The sequence below is a fragment of the Dendropsophus ebraccatus genome, chromosome 2 (assembly GCF_027789765.1).
Source record: "Dendropsophus ebraccatus isolate aDenEbr1 chromosome 2, aDenEbr1.pat, whole genome shotgun sequence".
Classification (NCBI taxonomy): domain Eukaryota; kingdom Metazoa; phylum Chordata; class Amphibia; order Anura; family Hylidae; genus Dendropsophus; species Dendropsophus ebraccatus.
Window position 1 is genome coordinate 187,656,538 of NC_091455.1, and position 26,566 is coordinate 187,683,103.

The 26,566-nt window shown below is 41.4% G+C and overlaps 1 protein-coding gene across 3 annotated transcripts in view; it reads right to left on the reverse strand.

Moving 5' to 3' along the window:
* Positions 1-26,566, reverse strand: part of PTPRN2 (protein tyrosine phosphatase receptor type N2) — a 742,556-nt gene that overhangs the window by 69,654 nt on the left and 646,336 nt on the right. For all 3 annotated transcript variants that reach the window (XM_069958896.1, XM_069958895.1, XM_069958898.1), the window contains exon 14: positions 8,642-8,836. In XM_069958896.1, coding sequence (XP_069814997.1) covers positions 8,642-8,836 — 195 coding nt within the window. The remainder of the gene's footprint in view (positions 1-8,641; positions 8,837-26,566) is intronic.

Consider the following 26,566-nt stretch of genomic DNA (forward strand, 5'->3'; position numbering starts at 1 on the left):
AAAAGTCTTTATGTGCCAGCTGTTAACAGACGAGATAAATATATTTCTTGCAAAGGTCACTGTAGAAACAGTTGAAAAACAAACTCGTTCCAGCGTAAACTAGACGATAAACATAATGTTTATTTATACGCCAGAGTTTTTTTTTTTTCCGCTTGTGCTGTGACCAAATCTCTTCAAGCAGATAGGCAGTAAATTACCAGCAATGGATTAAAATTACTATCTCAAAGGCAATTTGTAAGAGGTTACAAAACAAAGGCGTAAATCGCACAAGGAGTATAAAAAAAATACAAAAATATCTCTATTATACATATATATTTATCACAGCAAAGGGTAAAATCTCTACCACTTTATTAGGTAATGGCTCAGAGTATTATTTTATATCACTAATCATTAAAAGGGTTATGCAGTTAAGGCCACATGTGTCAAACTCATGGGGGGGATTTAGGAAGACCGGCGCACACCTCTTAGTGAATCCAGCCGGCCGAGCGCCCGAACCGGCACTCAGCAGGTGTAGATTTTGATCATGATTTACACCTGCGAGCAGGCGTAAATCCTGATAAATGAGGTGCTGGAGGAGGCCACGCCTCCTCCCCGCCTTATCACGTCCCCCAAGCTTCGCCAGCCCGCCCATCGGGACCTTCCCCCTGGTGTACGCCTTGGGCGGACCTTTTATAAATGTCCGCTATGGCCCTACAACTACAATTCCCGTCATGCCATGGGCAGCCAAAGCTTTAGTTGTGCAGCTGATAAATCAGGGCTTGCGATCAATCAGTTTGCTGATCGTTGGGCCTGTCCAGCCAATAATCACCACCAGAAATAGGACCCTAAGGAAGGTTCCCCAAAAGTAAGAAGGTCAGATCCTGCTGGTGGGATCCCTAGCAAACACTTATAATCTATGTGTAAACCTAGCATCAATTGTTCAAATTCCCTGCAAAACAAAGGTTAAAAAAAAATGGGTTTGGGTACATAGCTTTAAAGTGAATCTGTACCCCCAAACTGCCAATTCATAACTCCGAGGGTTGACCTTTCTCCTGGGGCCAGTGTTTTGGTGAAAAACAAGTTTAATTCGGGCGGCATGATGGGGCCTAGAGCATCCGTGCCCTAGACCTGGAGCACCTCTATCCCCACCTTGCTTAATTTTTGGCATGCCCCTGGGCTGGATGGAGGTGGGAAGAGAGGCACTGCAGACCTAGGGCACAGATGCTCTAGGCCCCATTGACTCCCCACCATGCCGTCCGAATTAAACTTGTTTTTCACCGGCCCCAGGAGAAAGGTGGACCTTCGGAGTTATGAAGTGTACAAACCGGTATCGGCAGTTTGGTACAGATTTACTTTAAGGTAATGTACTCAAACCCATCTTTTAAACCTTTGTTTTGCAGGGAATTTGAACACTTGCTTCCAGGTCCTACCTCAATGACTCCCCGCCTCACTGCCCCACCAGAATAAAACTTGTTTTTTTTTCCAAAATATCGGTCCCAAGAGAAAGGCAGACAGGGCGTCATGAAATGTACAAAACAGTACTGGTGGTTTGGCAGTGGGTACCAGCCGTTATAGACTCGCTTTTAAGAAGCACTCCCCCCCAAATACTTTCATCGGCCTCCTTGCTGCAGGATGTAAAATTCCACTGGTGCACACATGACCTCTTTTTTCTTTCTTCAGAGGTCAGAAGTCAGAGTTTTCTGTGCATCTCTATGAGAGTGCTATAATAATGATGCACTGAAGACCTTAACTTTCAGTCTTCAAAAACACAGGAGAATGAAGAGGGTCAGAAGATCGTCAGCGTCAGCACCAGCGAGATTTGAACGGCGTTGTAGCTTCACAATAATGCAGCAAAAGCTTTCATCACAGGTAAGTATACATGTCATCCTGCAGAGGTAGGGGACATTAAAAGTATTTGTGGGGGGTGCTTCTTTAATAGATTTTCCCAGAAAGGGCAGCCTCACTGACACCTGACTATGAAGCCCAGAGCTGGCTTATTGTTTAACTCCTTAGAATGCGGATTGTATAACACACACTGCACTGCATGCCATAACTAATACATTCCAAAGTGTCCAGATCTTCATTATCACTAATACTTTCACGCATTACATCTACACCTACTTGTCATCTGTTCCAATATGGCATGCATGACAACTGACTGAAAATCAGAGATTTTCCATCCATCATCCCGATATTACTTTAATAGATGAAAATGGATGTGCTCTTCCTAGCGCTGAAGTCATCGCAACATCAGTTTTCTAAGTGCGGTTTTATAATAACAAAGTCAATAGGATGATGAATGGGAAAAAATGATGTCATCCTAGAAATCTGTCATTTATCTGTAACATCTGCTATTCCACTGATTTTATTGTTAAAAAAAAAATAAAAAATAAAAAATGAAATGACGTAGATAATTGTTGTTACAGAATTTGAAGCAGCGGAAAGGAAATAAGCTGTGGCCTAAGGCAGGTATGTATGGTAGTATGTAGTAGCTGATGTCCCTAGGAGCTAATGATAATACAACTTTCGATTTTGAAAAATAAAGATTGGCTGCTATGAGAATACAGGTGATTTCTAAGATAAACGGGTCGGGGGATAACTATATTTAGCATTCCCATACACAAAGAATGGCGAGGCCCCACAATCTTGTCTTGTGTACCTTTCTGCAGTTGTCAATAAATTATGTCCATCGCTGTGTTTAAAGGGGTTGTCAAGCGCTACAAAAACATGGCCACTTTTCCCCCCTCTATTGTCTCCAGATTGGGTGGTGTTTGAAACTTAGTTCCATTGAAGTAAATGGAGCTTAATTGCAAACCGCACCTGAACTGGAGACAAGAGAGGGGGGAAAGTAGCCATGTTTTTGTAGCGCTGGATAACCCCTTTAAAAAGAATCTTGGGTCAAAGAGGTGGGCCCTTCCCATTTCAGGACGGCCCTTGGGCTGAATTACATCACCTTCATGCTGTCCGATTCGGGATTTAGACCCAAATGGCACAAAGGAGGAGTAATCCAGCCCAGGGGTGTTTCTGAGGGGAAGAAGCACAGAGGCATTGCACGCCTAGGGCATGGCAGCTCTAGACCCGCCTCTTTGACTCAGCTGCCCAGGGGTTGAAACTACTTTTTTCAGGGTCACAAATTCACTTTAGGTCTCTTTATTAGTCATTCAAATGAATATAAATATATATCCAGTACCAGATAAACACGAACGGTATGAAGAGCAAGTTTTTCAAGTTTGAAAATACCCTTCTTCAGGATTCTGACCATGTAGACTGAACACAGGTTTGGCATTCCCCATAAAACACCAATGAAAACACCAAAAATGTTAGGCCCAAAAATTCTGCAGGCAGATGTTGTCTGGGAGGCAGTGGGGAAAAATGTAACGCAATACTACCGACAGAACGTTTTGGGGTTTCGAGTTTTTCAGGTTGTTTGCAGTTTTGTTAAATCGCAGTAGGTTATGCCTTTGAGTGTTTTTTTTCCAAAGAAGTCTATAGGGGAGTAAAAACACCAGAAAAAATTGTCATGTCTATATGTATTTATTAACCAAAATTTATCACTAAAACCCCTAAAATCACAAGATAAGGGATCACATGACCTGCTGAGGATAAAACATGGCAGATAAAAACGTTCATAGTAATTTACAGTAAAATAAAGAAATGCCAGCAAAAAAATAGCGGGAAACTGTTTTTTAGTTGTTACATGTAGTGTTTCCTTATATATTTTACATTTACCAACTTTTTAAATTCATTTTATCCTTAAAGGGGTACTCTGGAGGATTTTATCCTTAAAGGGGTACTCCGGAGGAAAAAAATTGTTTTTATATCAACTGGTGTTAGAATGTTATATAGATAGGTATATTACTTCTATTTTAAAATCGTAAGCCTTCTAGTACTTATCAGCTGCCATATGTCCTGCAGGAAGTGGTGTATTCTTTCCAGTCTGACATAGTGCTCTCTGCTGCCACCTCGGTCCATGTCAGGAACTGTCCAGAGCAGTAGAGATTTGCTGCTGCTCTGGCCAGTTGCTGTCACGGACAGAGGTGGCAGCAGAGAGCACTATGTCAGACTGAAAAGAATACACCACTTCCTGCAGGACATACAGTAACTGATACATTTCTGACACTAGTTAATTTAAAGAAAAAATAAATTCTCCGAAGTACCTCTTTATTTATGAAAACGTCCTATTGACTGGATTTTTTCATCAAGATGATGGATAAAATAAAACAATATTATGTTTTTTAAGGATTAAAACAAAAACTATGTAACATAAAGGATGAAAATCCTCTAAGAACCGATGAAGTGACTGATGATCGTCGCTCCAGTATTGTACAGTATTGCTTTTCTCTCTTGAACCTGGGAGCTGTAATCTCCACTACAACTGTCCGTGTGAAAAAAAACAATTACCGCACAATAAAAACACCAGCGATCCGGTCATGCAACAAAATCAGTCATGTGGAACAAGCCCAAAGGTAATGTAAAAACAGTCTGCAGCTGCCTAATGGGAAAAGACCATTAAATATTCATAGAATTCTATGTATGTTTAAACATAGCCTTAAAAGGGATAGCGCAATGGAACGGCATTTATTTAGAAAACAAAAGATCTACTTTACATTTGATGGGGAGGAGGGGAGCAACTTCTCATCTGTTTAATAGATATTGTTTAACTATTTATGGGAACGTTTACTGTACTTAGGGGGGATTTATTACACCTTGTACGCCGAATTTATGGTTCGCAAAAGTCGCACATTTTATCTCAATCCTCGTTTGTGCAATAATGTGACTTTTGCCCATCAGACATTTTTAAGTGGGTGGGGCTTATTGAGAGGGGTGTGGCCTCCAGCTATCCTTCACATTTGCCATTATTCACAGCTGAAAAATTTATCAAACATGGTGTAAAGTGTGCAGTGGGGAGTTCTGATGCAGGTGCTCATGGATGCGTCCGCATCAGAACTCTGTGGCTGTGGGATGATCTTTTCAGAGACTGTCCGGGTCACGGAACGGCCGGTCCCTTACGTAGTCTGCACATGGCCTCAGACTATGTTTCTACAATGTTTTTTTTTTTTTATTCATTTCACAGCCATTTTTTTTTGCATAAAACAGTCATTTTGGTGCCAAAACCTGATTGTTTTTTTTTTGCAAATTACAGCCCTACTGTGCATAAAATGTCTGCGAGAGACATTGTGGGAACATAGCCTCATAGATATATTAAACAGTATATACACTGGAGTAAAGTGAAACTGGCTCAGTTGCCCCTAGCAACCAATTAGATTCCACCTTATAGTTTCCAAAGAGTCTATGAGGAATGAAAGGTGGAATCTGATTGGTTGCTAGGGGCAACTGGGCCAGTTTCACTTTACACCATGTTTGATAAATCTCCCCCTTGGTGTATATTATTGCAGAAATCTGTCAGCTGGCATAGAGTTCTGAGTGTGGCACACGGACAGTGGTGCCCACTACAGTGCATGGGTAATGGGCACTGAGGCCCCTTTAATGTCCTACTCAGTGTCTCCTTCCATCTCAGCTGCCATTGTAGACCACTTTAAAAGAGTTATCCAGGCTTAAAAAAACAAGGCAGCTTTTCCCCCACAAACAGTGCCACTCTTGTCTCCAGTTTGGATATGGTTTTGCAACTCAGTTCCATTGAAGTGAATAAGTCTAATTGAAAAACCACACCCAAACTGGAGACGAGACTTGTGCATTTTATGGAAGAAAGCGAACATGATGTTCTAATCTTGGATAACCCCTTTAATGCTGTCAACTATAGATATGGTGGGGATTGGTTATGGGCAAGGATAGCTATGGTATACTTGATCGGCTAGTGAGGTTGGTATAAGGACATATATCATTCAACAAGAGCAACAAGCAATCCTCTTGTGCACTGATTTCCCATTGCTTGTACACTACCCAGCTTCAGTACCAAAGTTAAATGGGGTACTCCGGCAAAAATATTTTTCTTTCAAACCAACTGGTTTCAGAAAGTTATATAGTTTTGTAATTTACTTGTATTTAAAAAAAATCTCCACTCTTCTAGTACTTTTAAGCTGCTGTATGTCCTGCAGGAAGTGGTGTATTCTTTTCAGTCTGACACAGTGCTCTCTGCTACCACCTCTGTCCCTGAGGAGAGGGTTTGTATGGGGATTTCCTACTGCTCTGGACAGTTCCTGACATGGACAGAGGTGGCAGCAGAGTGTCAGAATGGAAAGAGTACACCACTTCCTGCAGGGCATACAGCAGCTGATAAGTACTAGAAGAGTGGAGATTTTTAAATAGAACTAATTCACAAATCAATGTAACTTTGTGAAACCAGTTGATTTAAAGAAAAAAAAAATTGCCGGAGTACCCTTTTAACTTTATGGAAAATGAAAAACTACTTGCAGCAATGCAGGAGTGTGCCATCTACTCAACAGAAACGTAAAATCAGCAACTAAATACTAAAAATCACAGATGGTAGAATTCATTTCCTACATTTAAGAATTGTAACTCAATTCACATTTTTTGTCTCTTACGCCACATGCCGTCTGTATGATAGATCCATGTTCAGTGGCGAAAAGAACTATACAACTTACTCCAGAGCAAACAGCAGCGGATAAGTACTGGAAGGCTAGAAGTTCATTTACAAATCCTCTAATAATTCATTAGAAGGGGTCAGTGCACTGAGGGTGGTAGCCCCGTCCCCAGTGCACCAAATCACCTCATCAGCATATGAATTAAACTACAAATTTCCCGAAAACGGAGCAGAGGATCAAAGTAAGAAAATTGCCTTCCTCCTCAGCACCCTCTTATACTGGTATAAAGCTACTGACATCAGCTTTGTGTAATCAACCTGGACAACAATTTGAAGTGCTAAGGATGCATTCACACTACGATCCAATGGACAGATAACATTGCCAGAATCAGGTGCCAACATATCTATGCATGAACCCTATTTACTCCTATGACTTTTGGGCCTTCACCTAGTGACTACGTTTGGGTCATTTCCAGCATGTATCTCAGCTGTTCTCAGTGCTTTTGAGTCCAAGTGAAAACTTGTATAAGAGAAGAAAATGACCCAAATGTATTGACTAGCTGAAGGCCCAAAAGCCATAGGGGTAAATGGGAGTCATGCCAGTCTGTACACAGATACCTTGGCATCTGATTCTATAAGGTTGGGTTCACACAATGTTCTAATTGAGTGGATGGCCGCCATTTAATGGCAAATATTTGCTGTTATTTTAAAACAACGGCTGTTATATTGAAATAATGGCCGTTATTTACTGTTATATGGCGGCCATCCACTCAATTTCACCATTGTGTGAGCAGATCCTTTCTGTGTTTTTAATCCACTCCTGGTTTTGGTTGCAATATGAGGACCACAATACTGACTGAAATATACGTAGTGTGAACCCAGCCTTAAAGTGTCCATAGGCTTTCATTGCAATACAAAGTGTTTTTTTGGCCTTGTTTTGGCCCTTATACAGTATATCAGTATATCAGTAAACCCTCAAGGATAAAGTAGCATAGTAGCATAGTAGATTACACTATTTCACCCAATGGGATCCTTTAAAAAAAAAAAACCTTTGTATTAAACTATAAGCGACAACTAGTTTAAAGCGAAAGTTCTTTTTTTTTTTTTTCTTTTTTTTTTACTTTACCCCAGTTGCCGTTGTTCCATACCATTCCTTTGTTTACAGTATTATACATCTGCTGCATCCTAATAGGAAGGTTGATCTACTCCCTCCCCTCCATTATTGCTGGGCACGACCTAGTGGTTATGTTTTGTACAACCATCCAGATGAACCTTTGACGAGAGGCAGTATGCAAAGTATGGTGTCTGTTACAGGCACCTGGATATCTCAGGAAACTCCACTTGACATTGCTGTTTATTTATAGACATTAGTGCTGTCCCATCTCAGTCAGTCACTGATTGGTTTAGCAGGCTCTCACTGCTGTCCCATCTCAGTCAGTCACTGATTGGTTGAGCAGGCTGTCACTGCTTTTTTCATGTGATGTAACTGACCTTATATGGACAGCTTCCATTTATGGACTATCCATATATTGTAAGTGTCCATATATGGACAGTTACATCATCAGAGTCTCCCTAGGGCTTCCTTTTTGGGAAGAGGCAATGTAGGTATGCCTGTATAGTGCAATATGTTGCAGTCTTACTTCAGAAGTATACGCCAGGATTCCTCCAAATTTATACCACCAATGAAAGGCTACGCCGAGTATTCACGTGAATGAGAGACAGAAGTCGGCCATCCAAGCTCTCAGCTGACAGTCACCTTATGTGTACGACCATCTTTATATTTCATGGTTACACTCTACAAGCCCTGTAAATATTCAGATCCTACAGTTCTGTTCATTACACTACACGCAGGATATGATCGTAACATGCAACTAGGCAGACAAAACAAACTAGATATAATAGCAGCTATAGAAAATATTTCAAGACGTCTACTTTATTCTAATATCTTACATTATAGCATTAGCTATTGATGATTTTTATACACTGGGGCTAGATTGATCCAATAGAAACTTCCATCCAATATCATGATAGTCTTCAATAACATAATGTTATAATATAGAGATGGTCCAACCATAGCAAGTCCAAAAAATACCCGCCCCCCAACAGTTAGGTCGAACATCAGACAATGAAGAAGAAGAATGGACAAGCAATAACCCTTACCAGTATCATGTGACCGGTGGAGATGTCCATATTTGACTGCACAGGCTCCTCACTCCAAGACGATGTGCTGCTCCGTGCGGTGGGGCTGGCCATTGGTCCATCACTGAACTGGGATGAGATGCTATTGATGCGAGAACTGTGCAGAGGTTCTGGACGATCTGAAGACTTGACAGCCATCCGCTGGCGGCACAGCTCCTGCAAGGATGGGAAGAGACACACAATATGAATAATATGGAATTAATGTTGACCCCAAGGGAACTTTTTTTGTCAGCTCATGCCAAGAAGCCGTACATTTTTAGCATGGATTTAAGAGAAAACCTGCCAGTCTTCTGCAGCCGACATGGAAGAACAGCATTCAGCACGTCATGTACTCATCTACGCTTACCCGATTCACACTGCTTATAAACACACTGGGAAAAAAAAAAAAGGGAACGTGAAAGCAGCATCTCTGACAAATCTCACATGCCAGGTCTGGCTTAATTACCTATAATTTTGTCCTGCCAAGTATATTGTTGATAAGAGAAGTAGCATGCTCTATGAATGGAAATAATAGATAGAAGGCTAGAGATAGAACAAAGGGGGCTGATTGCAAGAATTAACTAAGGTAGCTTCTATATTGTATATTTATTGTGCCACTCCTTTCATATGTAAGAGATAGATAGATAGATAGATAGATAGATAGATAGGAGATAGATAGATAGATAGATAGATAGATAGATAGATAGACAGACAGACAGGAGATAGATAGATAGGAGATAGATGGATAGATAGATAGATAGATAGATAGATAGATAGATAGATAGATAGATAGATAGATAATACATAGGAGATAGATAGATAGGAGATAGAGAGATAGATAGATAGATAGATAGATAGATAGATAGATAGATAGATAGATAATACATAGGAGATAGATAGATAGGAGATAGAGAGATAGATAGATAGATAGATAGATAGATAGATAGATAGGAGATAGATAGATAGATAGATAGATAGATAGATAGATAATACATAGGAGATAGATAGATAGGAGATAGAGAGATAGATAGATAGATAGATAGATAGATAATACATAGGAGATAGATAGATAGATAGATAGATAGATAGATAGATAGATAGATAGATAGAAGATAGATAGATAGATAGATAGATACAGTAGATATATAGATAATACATAGGAGATAGATAGATAGATGATAGATAGATAGATAGATAGATAGATAGATAGATAGATAGAGTAGATATATAGATAATACATAGGAGATAGATAGATAGATAGGAGATAGATAGATAGATAGATAGATAGATAGATAGATACAGTAGATAGATAGATAGATAGATAGATAGATAGATAGATAGATAGATAGATAGATACAGTAGATATATAGATAATACATAGGAGATAGATAGATAGATTATAGATAGATAGATACAGTAGATATATAGATAATACATAGGAGATAGATAGATAGATAGATAGATAGATAGATAGATAGATAGATAGGAGATAGATAGATAGATAGATAGATAGATAGATAGATAGATAGATAGATAGATAGATTACCCCAAACTCCAATAATATTTAAACATCTTTCCAATACAGTTTTGAAAATTTTCAGGGCATCAATGTCCTTCAGGAAGAGGTGTGTTTTTTTCCAGTCTGACACTGTGCTCTCTGAGGTTCCTGCCATTGGGGGCTTCCGATGCATTAAGGATAATGAATGGTTATGTAGGTGATATGTGTCCAAGTACCATCCAAATCATGCTAGGGCCCAAGGGGGGTGGAAGGATACAGACAGTGAGCCCTAGCCTGGTCTCACCCAGCTGACCCTGCCTACTTGCCTCAACAGTCCTAAGCGACTGTGGGCAACCAAGGTGACAGTCCCTTATCTAAAGCTATGGTGAAAAACAGAACAAAGAAAAGACAGAAAAACAAACACCAAAGGAAAGTCGTACAGGCCGGGGCCGGAATCAAACAGACAATTCAGCACAGAGTCAGGAACCAAAGGAGTAGTTAGGGAAACAAAAGCCGAGGTCAAGGTAACGATGCATAAAAAGAGGATTTGGAGATGACTGCATGCTAGTAAACTAATCTAATAGCCAATGTGCATAGTAAGGTAATGATTGATTTTATAGGACGCCAGGGACCTGATCAAAGAAGTGGTTGCACCAGCCCCATGATCCCCTACCAGAACACACGTGGCAAATAAACCTGACTGGCAGCGACACCTGCCAGTCAAACATTGCTTGGATACAGCACAGCTGCTGCCTTGCCAGGCCTCCAAGCCAGTGACACAGGCCCCTGGTATCCAGGGACTTGTCAGGTATCTGTGATGTCATCCAGCAAACGGCGCAGGCTTCAAGTGGAGGGACGTGCTCCAGCAGTGTGCGGCTGCCAGGGCAGCTCCCTGTAAGTCCGGAGTGGTGCTCCAGATGTTGTTGAAGACGTCACTGAGATGAGGTCAAGTAAGGCTATAACAGCCAACCGCAAGAAAAAGAACTTTGAGAACTATTCACCTCTCTTACCAATAATCAGTGATTATGACTGTCCATCTTGTAACATAGACACCTGCTATGATATTAATAATATGAAAGGAACTAAGTGGCATACAGGAAGTTGCGCCATATCCGTCCCATATTAACACAGTGCCAAGAACTGTAAGGACTTTGTTAACCCTTTTGTTTGTTGACACGTGAGTCATGGTTTTGATTAAAAAAAGGCCTCTAGAAACATGTTCTTAGAGCTCAAATGTATATGCGCAAAACCAAGTAAAAAAAAAATGACAAAAAAACCCACACATAGATATTTTTAGTTTTTACATTTTTTCCAACCAGTAATTGTTCGTCTGTACATCAGTTCAACCAGGCTATAAAAGATGGTAATTGCCCACCAGGTCCATAATCTTGCATACAAAATATTAGTTGTAAAGTAATTCATTACCAAGTCTAGTCAAGAACTAGAGAGGGGCGAACCAGGCTGAGGTTCGGGTTTAAGTTCAACCCGAACCATCTGCATTTGAATCCTGCTGTCTTCCCGGTTGGTGAGGAAGTTGGAGAAAGCCCGTGTCCCACCTGGAAAACAGGGATACAGCCTATGACTTTGGCGGACAGCGGAATTCAAATGCCAATGGTTTGGTTTCATACGAACCCATACCTTGGCCCTGCTCGCTTATCTCTATCAAGAATGGGACAAGTTCAAAGGCGTTAAGTTTCAGAATTCACCTTGAAATCTAATCTTCAGTATCCTGGCTGCTGGATGGACAGTCATTGATGATTGATTAATCAGCCAGTACCCCCCACCCCTCTTTCCCAGACCAATCTGTATTATTCATATTTATAAAGGGAACCAATGAACTGTAAGAAATAATAGGCAGAATACTGCCCAAGGCTATGTTCACGTATCAATGAAATGACAGCTGTTTTTATTGGATGGCCATCATTTAACAAGAAATAAATGCTGTTATTATGCGAATAATGGGCATTGTTATCAAATTCAGGCCGTAATTTGTCGGTAAATGACATCCTTACAATAAAAAGCGTCAGTCATGTCAATGGTGTGTGAACATAGCTTAATTCTATCATTTATGCTCCTCTTCTTAATGGCACCTTGGACAACCACACAATTCACCTACATCTCATTCCACACATAACTAGAGATGATGGAACAGCGCAAATTTTCAGGTTCGTTCAAACCATCGGCATTTGACTCCCGCTGCCTTCCCGTTCCATGGGGAAGGTGGAGACAGCCTGAGTACTGCCTGGAAAACAGGGACACAGCCTAGGTAATAGGTTGTATTCCTGTTTTCCAGGCGGTACTCGGGCTGTCTCCACCTTCCCCACGTTTTCACCTGAAAATTGGCGCTGTTCGATCATCTCTACACATAACTCATGGATCACTGGATATATAGGCCAATATGCAGTCGGGGATTGACAACCACTGATGGTAATCACTGATGGTAATCATTTTGCCAGCAAGTTGTACCCAAAAAGTTGTATGACCAAAAAAAGTTGATAGATAAGGATGACCTCCAGGATGTATAGTTACTAAGGTGAGAGGCACAACCCCCGATAAAAAGCAAGAAAGTTGGGTTACACAGATGCGAGAAGAAAAATGGTGAAGCTATCAATAGCCACCATTCAGGGCACGCGTTTCTGTTCTAATCTACTTCAGCCAAGTGGCAACTGTGATCCGACTGGCGGCTTCTATAACTCTTACAAGAGAAAGTGGCCATTAATATTCACCGGAGACAAACGTTATGCGGAGGAAGCCGTAGTCATCAGCATGAGCGGCCTGATAATACAAACGGAATTTGTTTTATATAAAAAATTGCCTTCAAATTCACCATGAGACCTTTCCTTAGATAATACTCTTGACATAAATTTCTTAGACAAGCAAGGTTATTGTCAGATCATTTTAGTGTAAGACACACGGAGGAATGTGACAGGAAAACATGCTAGATTTAAGATACACATCAAGGCCACATCAGACCCATCTCTTAAGTATATTCCTTCTCCTTAGTTGAACTCTCCATGTCACTGACTACTGTGCAAACAGATACGGTGACCTACAGCAATCCATAGAGCACATGCCAATTCCTATCAAATCTATCAACGTAGGCTAATACACTTATTTACTGTCTATAATAATAAGTATAACATGTAGGATATAAGTGGCAATGGTAAATTAGTGTACTTTTTCTCCTTGCTTCTGCCTATTTACCCCTCACACTCTAAGGGTCCTATTACAGGGGCAGATGATGGCCTGATTAATACTGTAAACGAGCGCTAGAGCAGTGCTCGTTTACTGGGCCTATTACATGGCCCGTTAATCGCTTAGCAAGGTCTGCACGGACATCGTTAGTGATGTCCGTGCACCCTTTGACCAAACAGGTCACATTAGCTGTCCATATTCCCAGTCTACTCCTGGAGGAGGAAGCAGAGCGCTGGAGAAGATTGGGAGCGTGGACAGGTAATGTAAACTGTGTTGAATCGTCAGCTGCTGGCCACGCATCGCTATTACACGTAGCAATGCAGGGTTGGCGGGCGAGGATTTTAAGTAACGGACTAAAGATGATTGTTGTCTCTATTACACGGAGCTAAAATCGGGCCCATTTGGCAGATTATCACTCTGTGTAATAGGGCCCATATTCTGTGTGTTATAATGCCTCCTGTTGCAAACAGCACCACATGCCACAGCACCAGTGCCTAAAGTAACCCCATCCTTGCTCTGTTGTTGCTTTCATCTCTACTCACATAGCATCTTGCAAAGTCACTGAACCATCACTTCTCTCTCCCTCTACATGCCATCTATAGTAAAGTACTATATAAGTCATCCCCAGCACAGTGCCAGCCTATTCAGACCATCATGGCATGGCAGTAAGGGCTATGGAAGAATATGAGTATGTGCTACTGGAAAACAACTGAGCAATGGTCCTGATCCATGAAGTGTATAGAATGCGAAATAGCTGGGCGCCATGTTGGGGACTTTCAATAGCAACAATGAGAACCCAAAAATTACTCTAAAGGGTTAATGTAAGAAAACTCATTGCTTTTATATACCTGCAGTTCGAAAAATAAGAGATAGCGGGATATTTTTTTAAAAATCAGGCATAATACATACACATATACATACATACATATATACATAGCTCATCCATAGAGAAGGCGTTACGGGGGATCATGTATATAACTTCGCCATTCGGTTTTCTGTTCATGAAATACAAGAGATGAGCAAATCAATTTACTAAGTTTGAGATTCACAATTTGCACATTGATTTGTGAGTCTTAAGCCATTACTAGACAGGGGAGAAGTAATTTGATGATTTTGAGATTCGCCGGCTACACACAAGTTGGTAAGTCGATTCTTGTAAATTGGGTATCTGACTGAATCTATGTGAATGAATGCATTGCTCCGAAAAACAAAGGGGACATGTAAAATAAGGGATAGAGGGGAGAACGGAGCTTTCATTCTGCAGGGGAAGATTACAAAGTTAACTGAGTAATTATCAAGATTAACCCAGCTGCGTGCCGATAAACAATAAGCCTGTATAGAGATATGTATATGTGAACCACAACCATAAAAAAACATCAATAAAATCATGAGGAAATAGTATAAAAAGTGGAGCTTTTGCTCCTAGCAACTAGATTCCAGCATTCCAAATCAACTGGTGTCAGAAAGTTATATAGATCTGCCATTTACTTAAAAAAAAAATCTCAAGTCTTTCAGTACTTATCAGTTGCTGTATGTCCTGCAGGAAGTGGTGTTTTCTTTCCAGTCTGACACAGTGCTCTCTGATGCCACCTTTGTTTGTGACAGGAACTGTCCAGAGCCGTAGCAAATACCCATAGAAAACCCTCTCCTGCTCTGGACAGTTCCTGAAATAGACAGAGGTGGCAGCAGAGAGCACTGTGTCAGACTGGAAAGAATACACCACTTCCTGCAGGACATACAGCAGCTGATATCTACTAGAAGACTTGAAATCCTTAAAGGTAATTTACCAACTGTATAACTTTCTGACCCCAGTTGAGGTGAAGGTTTTCTTTCGCTGAAGTACCCCTTTAAAGATACAGATGTAGCAGGTCGTTGCACGATATCCTGATATCACTGTGTATCATGGAATTGGAGCATCCTGCCTCCCGGATAACATAACCCAGAACCTTATTAACATAATCGAAAAACTGGGAAAATTAACTCTACTACATCTGTAGGTTTTTGTCACCATTCACATTTATCCCCTATGCTATGAAACAAGAGATAAGAGCATGATCATGGAGAGGTACAAGTGGGATAGGGGATATGTTTATGATTATAGGTGGGAGAGTGTGTCTGACTGCTGGGACCCTCCACAATCTTGTCAATGGGGATCAGCAGACACGTGTGCACACTGCCACTTTATTACTGTCTATTGGAGCTGCCAGAGATAGCCAGAGTCGGACTGGGGTGTCTGGGGCCCACCAGAGGAAATGATCCTGGGGCCCACCAATGAAAAACCAGTGAGAAACGACAAGTAAGTCACTGTTAGTGCAAGTTCTAAAGCTGGGGGCCCACTGGAAGATTCTCCGGTCCTCTGGTGGGCCAGTCCGACACTGGAGATAGCTAAGCACTGTACTTTGCTATCTCCTGCAGCTTCCACAGACAATGGGGGATATTTATCAAACATGGTGTAAAGTGAAACTGGCTCAGTTGCCCCTAGCAACCAATCAGATTCCACCTTTCATTTTCCAAAGAGTGAAAGGTGGAATCTGATTGGTTGCTAGGGGCAACTGAAATCTCCCCCAATGAATGGAGAAGTAGTTTGCACGCATACCTTCCTCTCCATTCCAATGGGAGACTCGGACAACATTCACAAGATCTTAAAGGGACCCTCCACAATCATACACTTATAATCTGACTGCTGCGACTCCCTGAGATCATTCACCTATCCACTCTCCTGAGCATAGGGAATACGTGTTATACCCCTTTAAGAAATTGAATTGTTTTGTACACATACACCAGTTTTCATCTCCTTTTCCTCAATATATTCTTATTGGCAATTGCGACCTTGCGGGCTTGGAGTTAGACATTACTATATAGCTTTAAATCCCCCAAAAACATATAACGCACTGTATACACTACTATAATAACTCACACTAGCCATAGCCAGAACTAGAATTGCCCATTGTGCAGATTTCCACACATTCTATGAAGCTCCATTAAGATTGCGTTCAATACTGAAATGTCACACAGTAATTTCTGCGTCATCTCACTTTGTTTTATTGTTAGAACCACTCTTTCATTTTCCCGTTGTATAAATCAATCTGACCAGCGATGAAATAAGAGATCATGAAGTAAATGACCTGGCTACAGATTACTAGTAGTGTGTACCGGCAGACCTGAGCCGTGTACCCCCCCCCCCCCCCCCATTTCCAGGCAATGTCCTGACCATTATACCATTCCTCGGCTTTGTACATTAGTTGGAAGATGACGAATGTCAATGGTCCCAGTCAGCGTGCTGTTTATAGAATGATGGAAATCTCACTTAGAACACATTCTATTTCCCCGGGCACGTACACTAAGTGTATGGCTCCACTGCCGAACATGTTCTGAAATGTCAAGGTCAGGGAAATGCAGGCCTTCTACCCTCCGTGAGATGGAATTTATATTGAGGTTCTTGTTTCACATGTAAACGCCTCAGTACAGCTTGGCAGTCAATTACCCATTTAACTATTTAATATATCTTAGGGGCATGGTACCCCATATGGAGGAATCACCACTTCTTCGTCTGTGACACCATGTTGTAAATTTTTAATTGCTTTGCTTTTCCAAGTCGAATACTCTACAGGGCATTATTCATTGCGGAAAATAAGTGGATCCAACCAGTTACATATGTTCCTAATCGCCTATGGATAAAATATTGCGGGTGCAAGTGATTCACAGGTGTTGCCTGAAGTTTCAGGAAATGTACTGCAGGCCCATATAAAAAGTCATATACTGTAGCGTGGTTACAAACCAGTATGAGATGGGTGGGTTAGGCTTGGTGACCTGTGGTATACACCGCAGTGTACACGTCACTGGTGACAGGAAGTGATGAGCGAATAGTAAAATATTCGGATATTCGTACGAATATCTCCCAAATATTCGATCGAATATTCGATCCCATTAAAGTCTATGGAAACAAGTATTCGATTATTGAAAAACATCTATTCGACCACTTGGAGGTAAAAACCGGAAGCTGGAGAATTTGAACGCTTATCAAATATTTATCGAATATTCGGCGAACTATTCGATAATATTCAATAGATCGAATACCTTACTATTCGATCGAATATCTATTCGATCGAACAGTATTCGCTCATCACTAGTGACAGGTGATGTGGTCTGATCTGAGCCTTAGGGTCTGTTCACGCTAGGTAAATTGTGTCAGATTTTACCTCGAAATCCACATGTGCTCCCAACCTCTATTGCTTTAAATGAGAAATTGGAAGTGCTTAAAGGTTTTTTTCACAATTTTTTTTCCCTTTCAAATGGAGCCAGAAATTACAAGAGATTTGTGTTTTACTTCTCTTTAAAAATCTCAAGTGTCCTAGTACTTGTCAGCTGCTAAATGTCCTGCAGGAAGTGGTGTATTCTTTCCAGTCTGACACAGTGCTCTCTGCTGCCACCTCTGTCTGAAACTGTCCAGGGCAGTAGCAAATTCCCATAGAAATACAGAAGCTGATAAATACTAGAAGATTGGAGTTTTTAATAGAAGTAAATTACAAATCTCTGTCACTTTCTGACACCAGTTGATTTGAATTTTTTTTTTTTGTGAACTACCCCTTTCACCAGTTTAAACTTACGGGGGCATTTATCAAGATTGGTGTACTTGTACGCCAGTCTTAGATAAAGCCCCGTTCCTCTTTTCCTGGCCAGATTTACTACGCCTCTTAGGTAAATCCGTTGGGACCTGCACCTGCCGCAAGGCAGGCGCAGAAATCTACACCTGCTCCTGAGCAAGTGCAGATTTCTTCCATGATTTATATCTGCCAGCGGGCGTAAATCATGGTAAATCAGGAACAGGAGGAGGCCACACCGCGGGATGAGACACGGTGTACACTATGGAGAAGGTTAGAATCTGTGCCTATCTGTGGTGTGAGCCACCAGTGCAGCAACGACAAATGTCTCCCACAGACTAGACAGTTGCAGAATGTGCCAAATGCTCTCAATTTGAACCAAAATTTTGGTGCTTTTGGGTGCATTTAAACCCTGCCACCTTTTACTGAGGCAATGCCAACTTTTCACTTAGCCACGCTCCCTTGTCAGACAATTCAAATTTTTCGTATAACCATATAAAAAAAATGGAATGACAATTGAACCAGTTTTCTTAGTTTTCTTGTGAAAACTGCACCAAAAAATGCACACACTTCAATCCCCCCCCCCCAGCCGATGGGAATTTTTAGGTAGCTATTTCCAGTTCCACTTGTAAACTCTTGATGAGGATTACTGTATGTGTGGAATTATGCCATCGCACTTTAAAATTCTGCTTTGACGAAGAATCAATGAGGATTTCTCATTATAATTTCCCTATCAAATTTGCATAAAATTTTACTATAGCCTTAGAGCCTTGGTATATCTACAACATTCTTATAGCCATCACATCCACGATAGATGGGAGATAGATAGATAGATAGATAGAGGATAGATAGATAGATAGATAGATAGATAGATAGATAGATAGATAGATAGATAGACTTGTATATAAAACATTTGCGAGTGATACTTCATGGACTTCTGGATTGCTAAAGGCACTGCTACTAATAGCCATTACTTGCACTTGTGATGGTTGGAATAATTACTGAAATCTTAACACTGCAGCATGGCTGTATGATCCCAAAATTACCCCCCCCCCCCCCCCATAATACCCTCACTGCAATGCAGCAACAAACTGTGTGAAATCAATAAAAATAGATTACAATGTTCTTTACACAGAATATGAATAGTCCAGGAACAGAATTTACAGTTTCCAGTTTCAATAAGATGAGATTATCGCTTATGTATTATATCTTATGTATTATATAGCCTGGTCGTACAAGCTGTCACCATTCTTATTGCTTGAAATATTTGGAGAGATCAATCTGCTTATATCGGTTCACTGTACTGTGCCTAGCATGACCATTGTGCTTCCCAGAACGCAGCGCTAAAGCTTTTTGTAGACACAGAATAAGAATGCTGGGAGATTTGAGATCAGTCATCGGATGACTTCTCAATGGGTCTGAAAAACTTCTGGATTTTAAGGGGTTGTCTGGCTTAGTAACAGACTAAAAAACTAGTAGTTGTGTCCTTTGGTTACAAAGAGTGTCCGTGTGTGGAGGACCAAATCTGTCTATGCATTCCAATCAGGACCTTGTAATACCTAATTTCACCTATGTTGGTGCTGCAGAGGATTAGAACACTAACTGACAGGTTCGAATGCAGATTTAGACAGCTGGTTGTTCCAACAATAACACAATCCTAAAAATGTTCATATTCAAGAAAGTTGGCTGAACCTACCAATGCCTCATCTCAATAATGGGGGAGAGGACAGTTGGGTCTTGTTGGATTTCAACTGCCCGATTCTACAGTCCTTGGGGAGATAAGCTGTAACCAGAGGTGTTTGGCAGTAGCTTTCTCCCCTCTCTCCATTCAGAATACATAAAGTGTGCACATCAGGAGACATACGTTTGGTTGACTGCTACGTAAAATGCATGACCAGCTTATCCCGCACTATATAAACAAGGTCACTTTCTTCCAGAGACAGCACTACTCTTGTCTCCAGTTTGTAACTCAGTTACATTGAAGTGAATGGAGCTTAAAACCCTCCCGCCGCTGCACTGTAAATTAACGTTGCTGCAGCCTATGCCTGATGCTGCAGCAACGTTAATTTATGAACGAGGATAACACTGGCGCAGAAGCTGTGCCTGTGTCATCTGCGGGGACCCACTGCAACTCTCAGCACTGGAGCCACGCTCCGGTGCTGAGAGTTAACTCTATAGATACTGTGATCAGGACAACTGCAGCATCTATAGGGCTCCTAACAGAGAATTCTCCCTCTAGAGAGGGAAAATTCTCTGTCAGGTGTCCATCGGGGCTCTGTGAAGTGATCGCAGAGCCCCGATGGTAACCATGGAAACTAGAAGCCTCAGGCTTCCGGTTTCCTGGGTACGGAGGCCAGTAGGGGGGAGCGAGGGAAGGCAGGGCAGATTGTGACAGTGGCAGGGGAGAGAGGAGAGGGGGCATACACAGGGACATCAGCTTATAGGACCATTATGATCCCATAAGCTGATGTCCAAAAACGACCTGGGCATTGATGCATCAATGACCCCAGGTCGTGAAAGGGTTAATTGCAAACCACACCTGAACTGGAGACAAGAATGGGGCTGTCTTTGGAAGAAAGCAGCCATGTTTTTGAAGCGCTGGATAACCCCTTTAACCCATTTAGTTATGGCTATGGTTTGTCTAAAGTGAACAACTCAAAAACATACCGTAAAACAGTGCACAATACGTTACAACTTTACAACAGTATTTTTGAAAATTTCCTAAAATTCAAAAAATCTAAAATACCTGATTTTAAAAATAAAATTTAGAATTTTTTTCCCATTAAACATCTCATTTACCAATTAAATTTTAAATGATCCAACTGAAAATGAGGTAATAGCAGCACTGCAATTCTTATTTTTGTATGACCTGTTGTATATTCCCGTCTCGATCGATACAATATAACATAAGATAACAGTACCCGTGCTACGGCTAATGGCTATTCCATGTTTTGATAGGCGCTACATGATGGAGTGCTTACTTAAAACACCTCCAGAGTACATTGCCTTGGGCGGCTTAGAGTGTCCGGTGATTATGGCTGCTCGTAATTACATTTTGTTTTTCCAATTTCGGTGTATGCCTTTTGGCTTTATGATTGATTCATTGCTGACTATAACTCCATGGCCTGTAGATTTATGCACGAGAATCAATTAGCCTAACATAATAAAATGTAACTGGGGCTCTGCGTGATGTTGCCTCCGTCTCTTGGCCACCAGTCACCGAGCGCAGATCTGGAGCACGCCGAAGCGGCGTCTTGATTCACAGCGTGAAGCCCACTACTCCTGCTGTTAGAGCTATGTACCAAATGCTAATCCAGGATGCGGATGTCATTACAGGTGGACATGGGTCTGCTTCCCGAGTGCTTTCCTTCTAATAAGCCTCTTCGTAGGATGGCGCGGTCATTGTTTTAAAGCAGATGTATTCGTAAGCGGCCATACTTAGCATAGAGCAGCCAACTCAATAGTTCTTGTAAAATACTACGCCTAAAGGAGCCACCGCTTTATAATTTATAACCAGAAAGTGAAGTTTAGATTTGTGTAAACGCTAAGTTCTCATGTCATTGTAAATAATCCATGAGTTGCTGCAATGCTCAGTGCATTATGAAGGACATCTTACTGAAAAGGTTTTGGAAGCCACAATGGATCTCTGTGACATGTCGTAGAAGGACCTTGCAAGCCCTCGCGTATTTCTATAGTAACAGAACTCCCCCGTGGCCTTAAATAGCAATATCATTTATTTAATCGCTTACAAATCATTCTCTCGCATTTATGGGATCATTTTATTGCTTTTTGTACCTGATCCAACACAGAAAAACGCATTACGTAACAGTAATAGACCAGAGTTGGTACCAGGGTAGATAGACTTGTAACAGTACTCACTAATTTTTACAACTTATATGCTATGATAGTAGCAATAGATTATCATACCTCCCAGCAGTCTTATTTTTCATGGGACTGTCTCATTAACCAGGCAGCTAATAAAAGAGTTTTTTGCATATTTAAGTTGATCGCTATATTGGGTACTGGGGTAGCGGTTGCACAACGGCCCAAAGGCCCCTCTGCTGCATAACAAGACAAATGGTCCATGATGAGTGGGGGCCTTGCATAGTGTTTGCACTTGGGCCTGGGAGCTACATGTGAGTATTTGCATATAGGGTCTTTATGGACATAAAGATGAGCTGCTAATATTCACACATGCGAATGAATAAATGGGGGAGAGATTTTTCATCCTTACAGTAATCTTATTGACAAACAGTATATGTAGCATATCTCTTCAGCCTAAAGCCACAGCTAGGCTTCCCTCAGTAGGGGAAATAGTGATTTTTTTTGTCCGAGCCATATGTAGAAATTCCCTGGGAAGGACAAAGTGGCTTGTTGGCTCCCTTCCCCATCCTCCAGCTATGTTTCAGCTTGAAATGGCTACAAGAATACATTGCATTCATCTGCACACAGTGGAACAGCATAGACGGGGCCACAAGGGCGAAGGCACAACATTTTTAGGGCCACAATATTTTTAACACACGGATCAGAAAGAAGGGAGAGGCAGAATGGTTCACGAGACTGCTGAAGGCTATGTATCTATTACGTCACATGATCTGTAAATTTGCCAGTAAATTTAAAGTGAGTTCACTACTGTATGGGAGCATGGAGGCCTGCAATAGAGATGAGCGAACCTCGGATTCATCTGGACCCAAGCGCTATGCATTTGATTACTGGTGGCTAAAGAAGTTGGATGCAGCTCTATGGCTGCCTGGAAAACACGGATACAACCCATGGCCTGTGGTTGTATTCATATTTTCCAGGACTCCTTAGGCCAGCATTCAACTTCTCCAGCCACCAGTAATCGAATGCAGAGTGTTCAGGTTCGAAAGAGTTCACTGATCTCTCTCCAGCAATAGATAGGTGTCACTGCTCCTGTATTTACATTATGTGGCACACAATACAATATATGTAAAGCACCACCAATCACTTTGGCAACCACTACCTCTGTGCGTAGAGCTCTATCACAGGACAGAGTCAACCAAAGAAAAGCTAATATAACACAAGTACATAAGGAACAGGGCTGGGGGCTCTCCTCACAGAACTGTATTATTTCTGCAATATACAAAGTGGTCACAAGGCAACTACACTGGACTACACCTTTCCTGTAATATGTTATAAGACGTCCACTAGACTAGAGCCCTGCTGCTGGCTATGGCAACCCAAGCTACACCACCTCTGCACAGCAAATGTAGGAGGGAGGGAGCTATTGCAAAGACCTTATACATTTTCAACAACAAAGTTACGCCATCTTGTTCTGAGACACAGTCGATAATATGTTTACTGCCGACCTATGAAATTGGGCCTAAAATGTTTAATATAGAAAAACAGATTACGACCTCCATAGAGGGCGGCAGCTGTTGTGAAATACGACAACTAGTGTTGAGTGCTGCAGAATATGGTTTGGCACTATATAAGCAATGGGAAAATACATATTACTACCTACATGTATGTTCTAATCCTTATCTATGTTCAGTCAACTATAATTTACGTTCTTTTCTGGTGTGTTTTATGGGCTTCCTGTGCAGTAGGAGAAATATATCATTTGCTTCCTTTTCTGTTGATTTGAAATCCTATTCAGACTCAAATTATCCATTTTGTACGCTTCCCGATTCCCAGATACCCCGCCACCATACTGTAGTTTCCTATCTGGTCCTCCTCTTAGCTTCCTGCAGTGTTTGTGAAAGTTGCGATTTCGCTAAGCCACTGAGCTCAAATATTGCTTCTTCAGTTTACATTTCATCTCTATATAGTGAGGTGAATTTCAGAGGGGTCTGTAAAGCAAAAATTTAACAACTAACCTCATCATCAACACATAGATCCAAATCCCAGAAAACCTTTCTAATGCTAAAATTAAAAAATCCATCTGGAGATTGGCATTCATTTAAAGAAATCCAGAGTTTTCTTTTTTTTTTTTAATCCAGTAGGGGAAAAATTGATAGGGAACAACGACTTATCTCTCTCCATCGCTGTGCCAGAAGGTTTGGGACCCCTGCCGGAAGTCATTTTCCCCCAAGTTGTGATGATGTCACGACTCACGAGCTGTGAATATTTTGTGAAAATGCCCGACCAAGCTGATGGACAGCCCACTCGGCCAATCAGTGAATGGAGCCACGTCCCCTCCTAGTCACTGACTGGCTGAGCAGGCTGTCCATCAGCTGTATGGGCTCATGCACACTGAGCAGTAGACGAGTAATTGAAGAGGAAAAAATTGTAGAATAGCAGCAGAAAAGGAGCTGAATTTGAGCATTATTCGAGCGGAATTCAAGCTGAATGTAAGCGGAATTTCAAGCAGAATTCAAGCCCCATTAACTTGACATGTCACTTCTTTGGCCCCGTTCACACTGAGCAAGAATGTTGGAAATCCGCACGCTCCTCTGCTGCCGTCGCTCTCGGCTGAAGGTCATGTCACTTCTTTGAGCAGAGAGCATCGGCAGCGGAGGAGCGCATGCACGCCGCGGAATTCCGACATTCTTGTTCAGTGTGAACGAGGCCTTTGGGCGGGAAGCGGATCTGCCGTAGAACATTCTACTTGGAAATTCTGCAGTGTGAACAACAGAGCGGAAATTTCATTGAACAAAATGGGACATTGCTCTGTTCATATTTTACTAGAGGAATTTCAAGCAGAAATTAAGAGCAGATTCCTCTTCAATTCCTCACCTTTTGCTCAGTGTGCATGAGCTCTTTGGTGGTGTCGGCAGTAGAGGAGATCCTGGAGCCCGGCAGGGGTCCCGGGGCTGGTAACCAGCATGAAGAGAGGTAAGTTACTGCTGTTTGTTTTCTTCCTCTCCATGCCCTGTGTTATTTCAACCCTTCCCCCCCAAGGCCGGACTTATCCTTTAAGCCATAACCTATTACAGCAATGGGGAACCTTTGGCCCTTCAGCTGTTGCAAAACTACCATTCCTATCATGGCGTGACCTTCAGATCTACTATAGGAAACTGGTACCGTGTTAGCCGGAAAAATCCATGTGGTGGTAAATATAATATGTGGTGGTAATGAATATTTTAGGAGTGATACCTTTATTGGCCACCAAAAATTGCTAGAATCATACGCCTTCGGGAATATCTGAGGAAGGGATCTTTGAATCCCGAAAACTCACGATTTTAACAATTTTTGTGTTGGCCAATAAAGGTATTACTCCTCAAATACTTTCATCCAAAGTATTTACCGCAAAAGGCCTACTATAGGAAGACGGGTGTCCTTCATGGGAGCCTACACATTTAACATCACATGGATTTTGTACAAGCAGATTCCTCGGATAAAAATTTTCCAATCACGTAGCACAAAGCAAAATAAAATTATCGCTTGATTGCAAATGTGAGAGAACCCTGAAACAAAGTACGGCACTCCACATTTACATATGTACTCAAACCAGTCAATTTCCACTCACTGTAAAGATGCAGGAGAGGGGGCTTATCTTCTGGCAGTGCTTATTATCCAGTGCATTAGTAGGATGTTGCATATTTAGAGGTTGGTTCATTAATAAGAGAGGTGGGGGTAGGCCGTGATTGACACAAGAGCCGTGTTAATGGACTTTATATTAACATTGTCAGGAACAAAGGAAATCCTGGTAAATAGCAAAATAAAAAAAATCTTTAATTTTATATAAAAATGTTATTTCAGGCTTTCACATTATGTATGTAGGTATATTGGTAAAGCATGGCGTCATTCAGTGAAGAAAGCCATAAAGAGTGATATAATAAGAGCAGATAAGCGACAGCCCATGGAAAATAAATATTGTGTGCTAGGTATCAAGGGATAATGAGAAGGTGCGATTGCTTGGTTGTTTTTTGGAATAAACATAGAGCTGCAGGAGAGAGTAACACATGGGTAGCAACTAGAGATGATCCAACCTCGAACCATAGGCCATAGGCTGTATCCATGTTTTCCAGGACTTCCCAAGGCTGCAGGCAACTTCTTCATCCACTGGTAATCCAATGCTGAGAGATCGGGTTCGGACGAACCTGAATGTGCTCGAGGTTTGCTAATCTCTAGTAGCCACCTCTATCTATTCTCTACCATAATGGGGCCATCCACTCCCCTAAAGGCCTCAGCTCCCACATCAGAAATTTACATCAAACCCAATGAAGTTTATAAAATTCTGTAACTTTATAAACTCATTGTTTTACTTAGGGTCCTATTAGAGAAAAATGATTTTTAACGATAACCGATTAACGATAAACCATCGCAAACAAGATCGCTTATTGGTAACCTGAAATCGTTACTATGACCGTTTCCTCCATCTGATCCCAGCAACACTGAGCGATTAGTGAACGAATGCGGAATTACAATTGATTACGATGATTTTAGGGTCAGATCTAAAGCAACGATCAACGACACACAGAAGATTTTTTGATCGTTGCCTGCAATTACACAGGACGATTATTGTTTAAATTCAAACGATATAAAGATTTTCTGCACGATAATCATCTCGTGTAATAGGGCCCTTATTTACAGACTGTATTATAGCCAAGAGCTGCATTCACAATTCTGCATGTTTTAAAGGGGTTATCCAGCGCTACAAAAACATGGCCACTTTTCCCCCTACTCTTGTCTCCAGTTCAGGTGCGG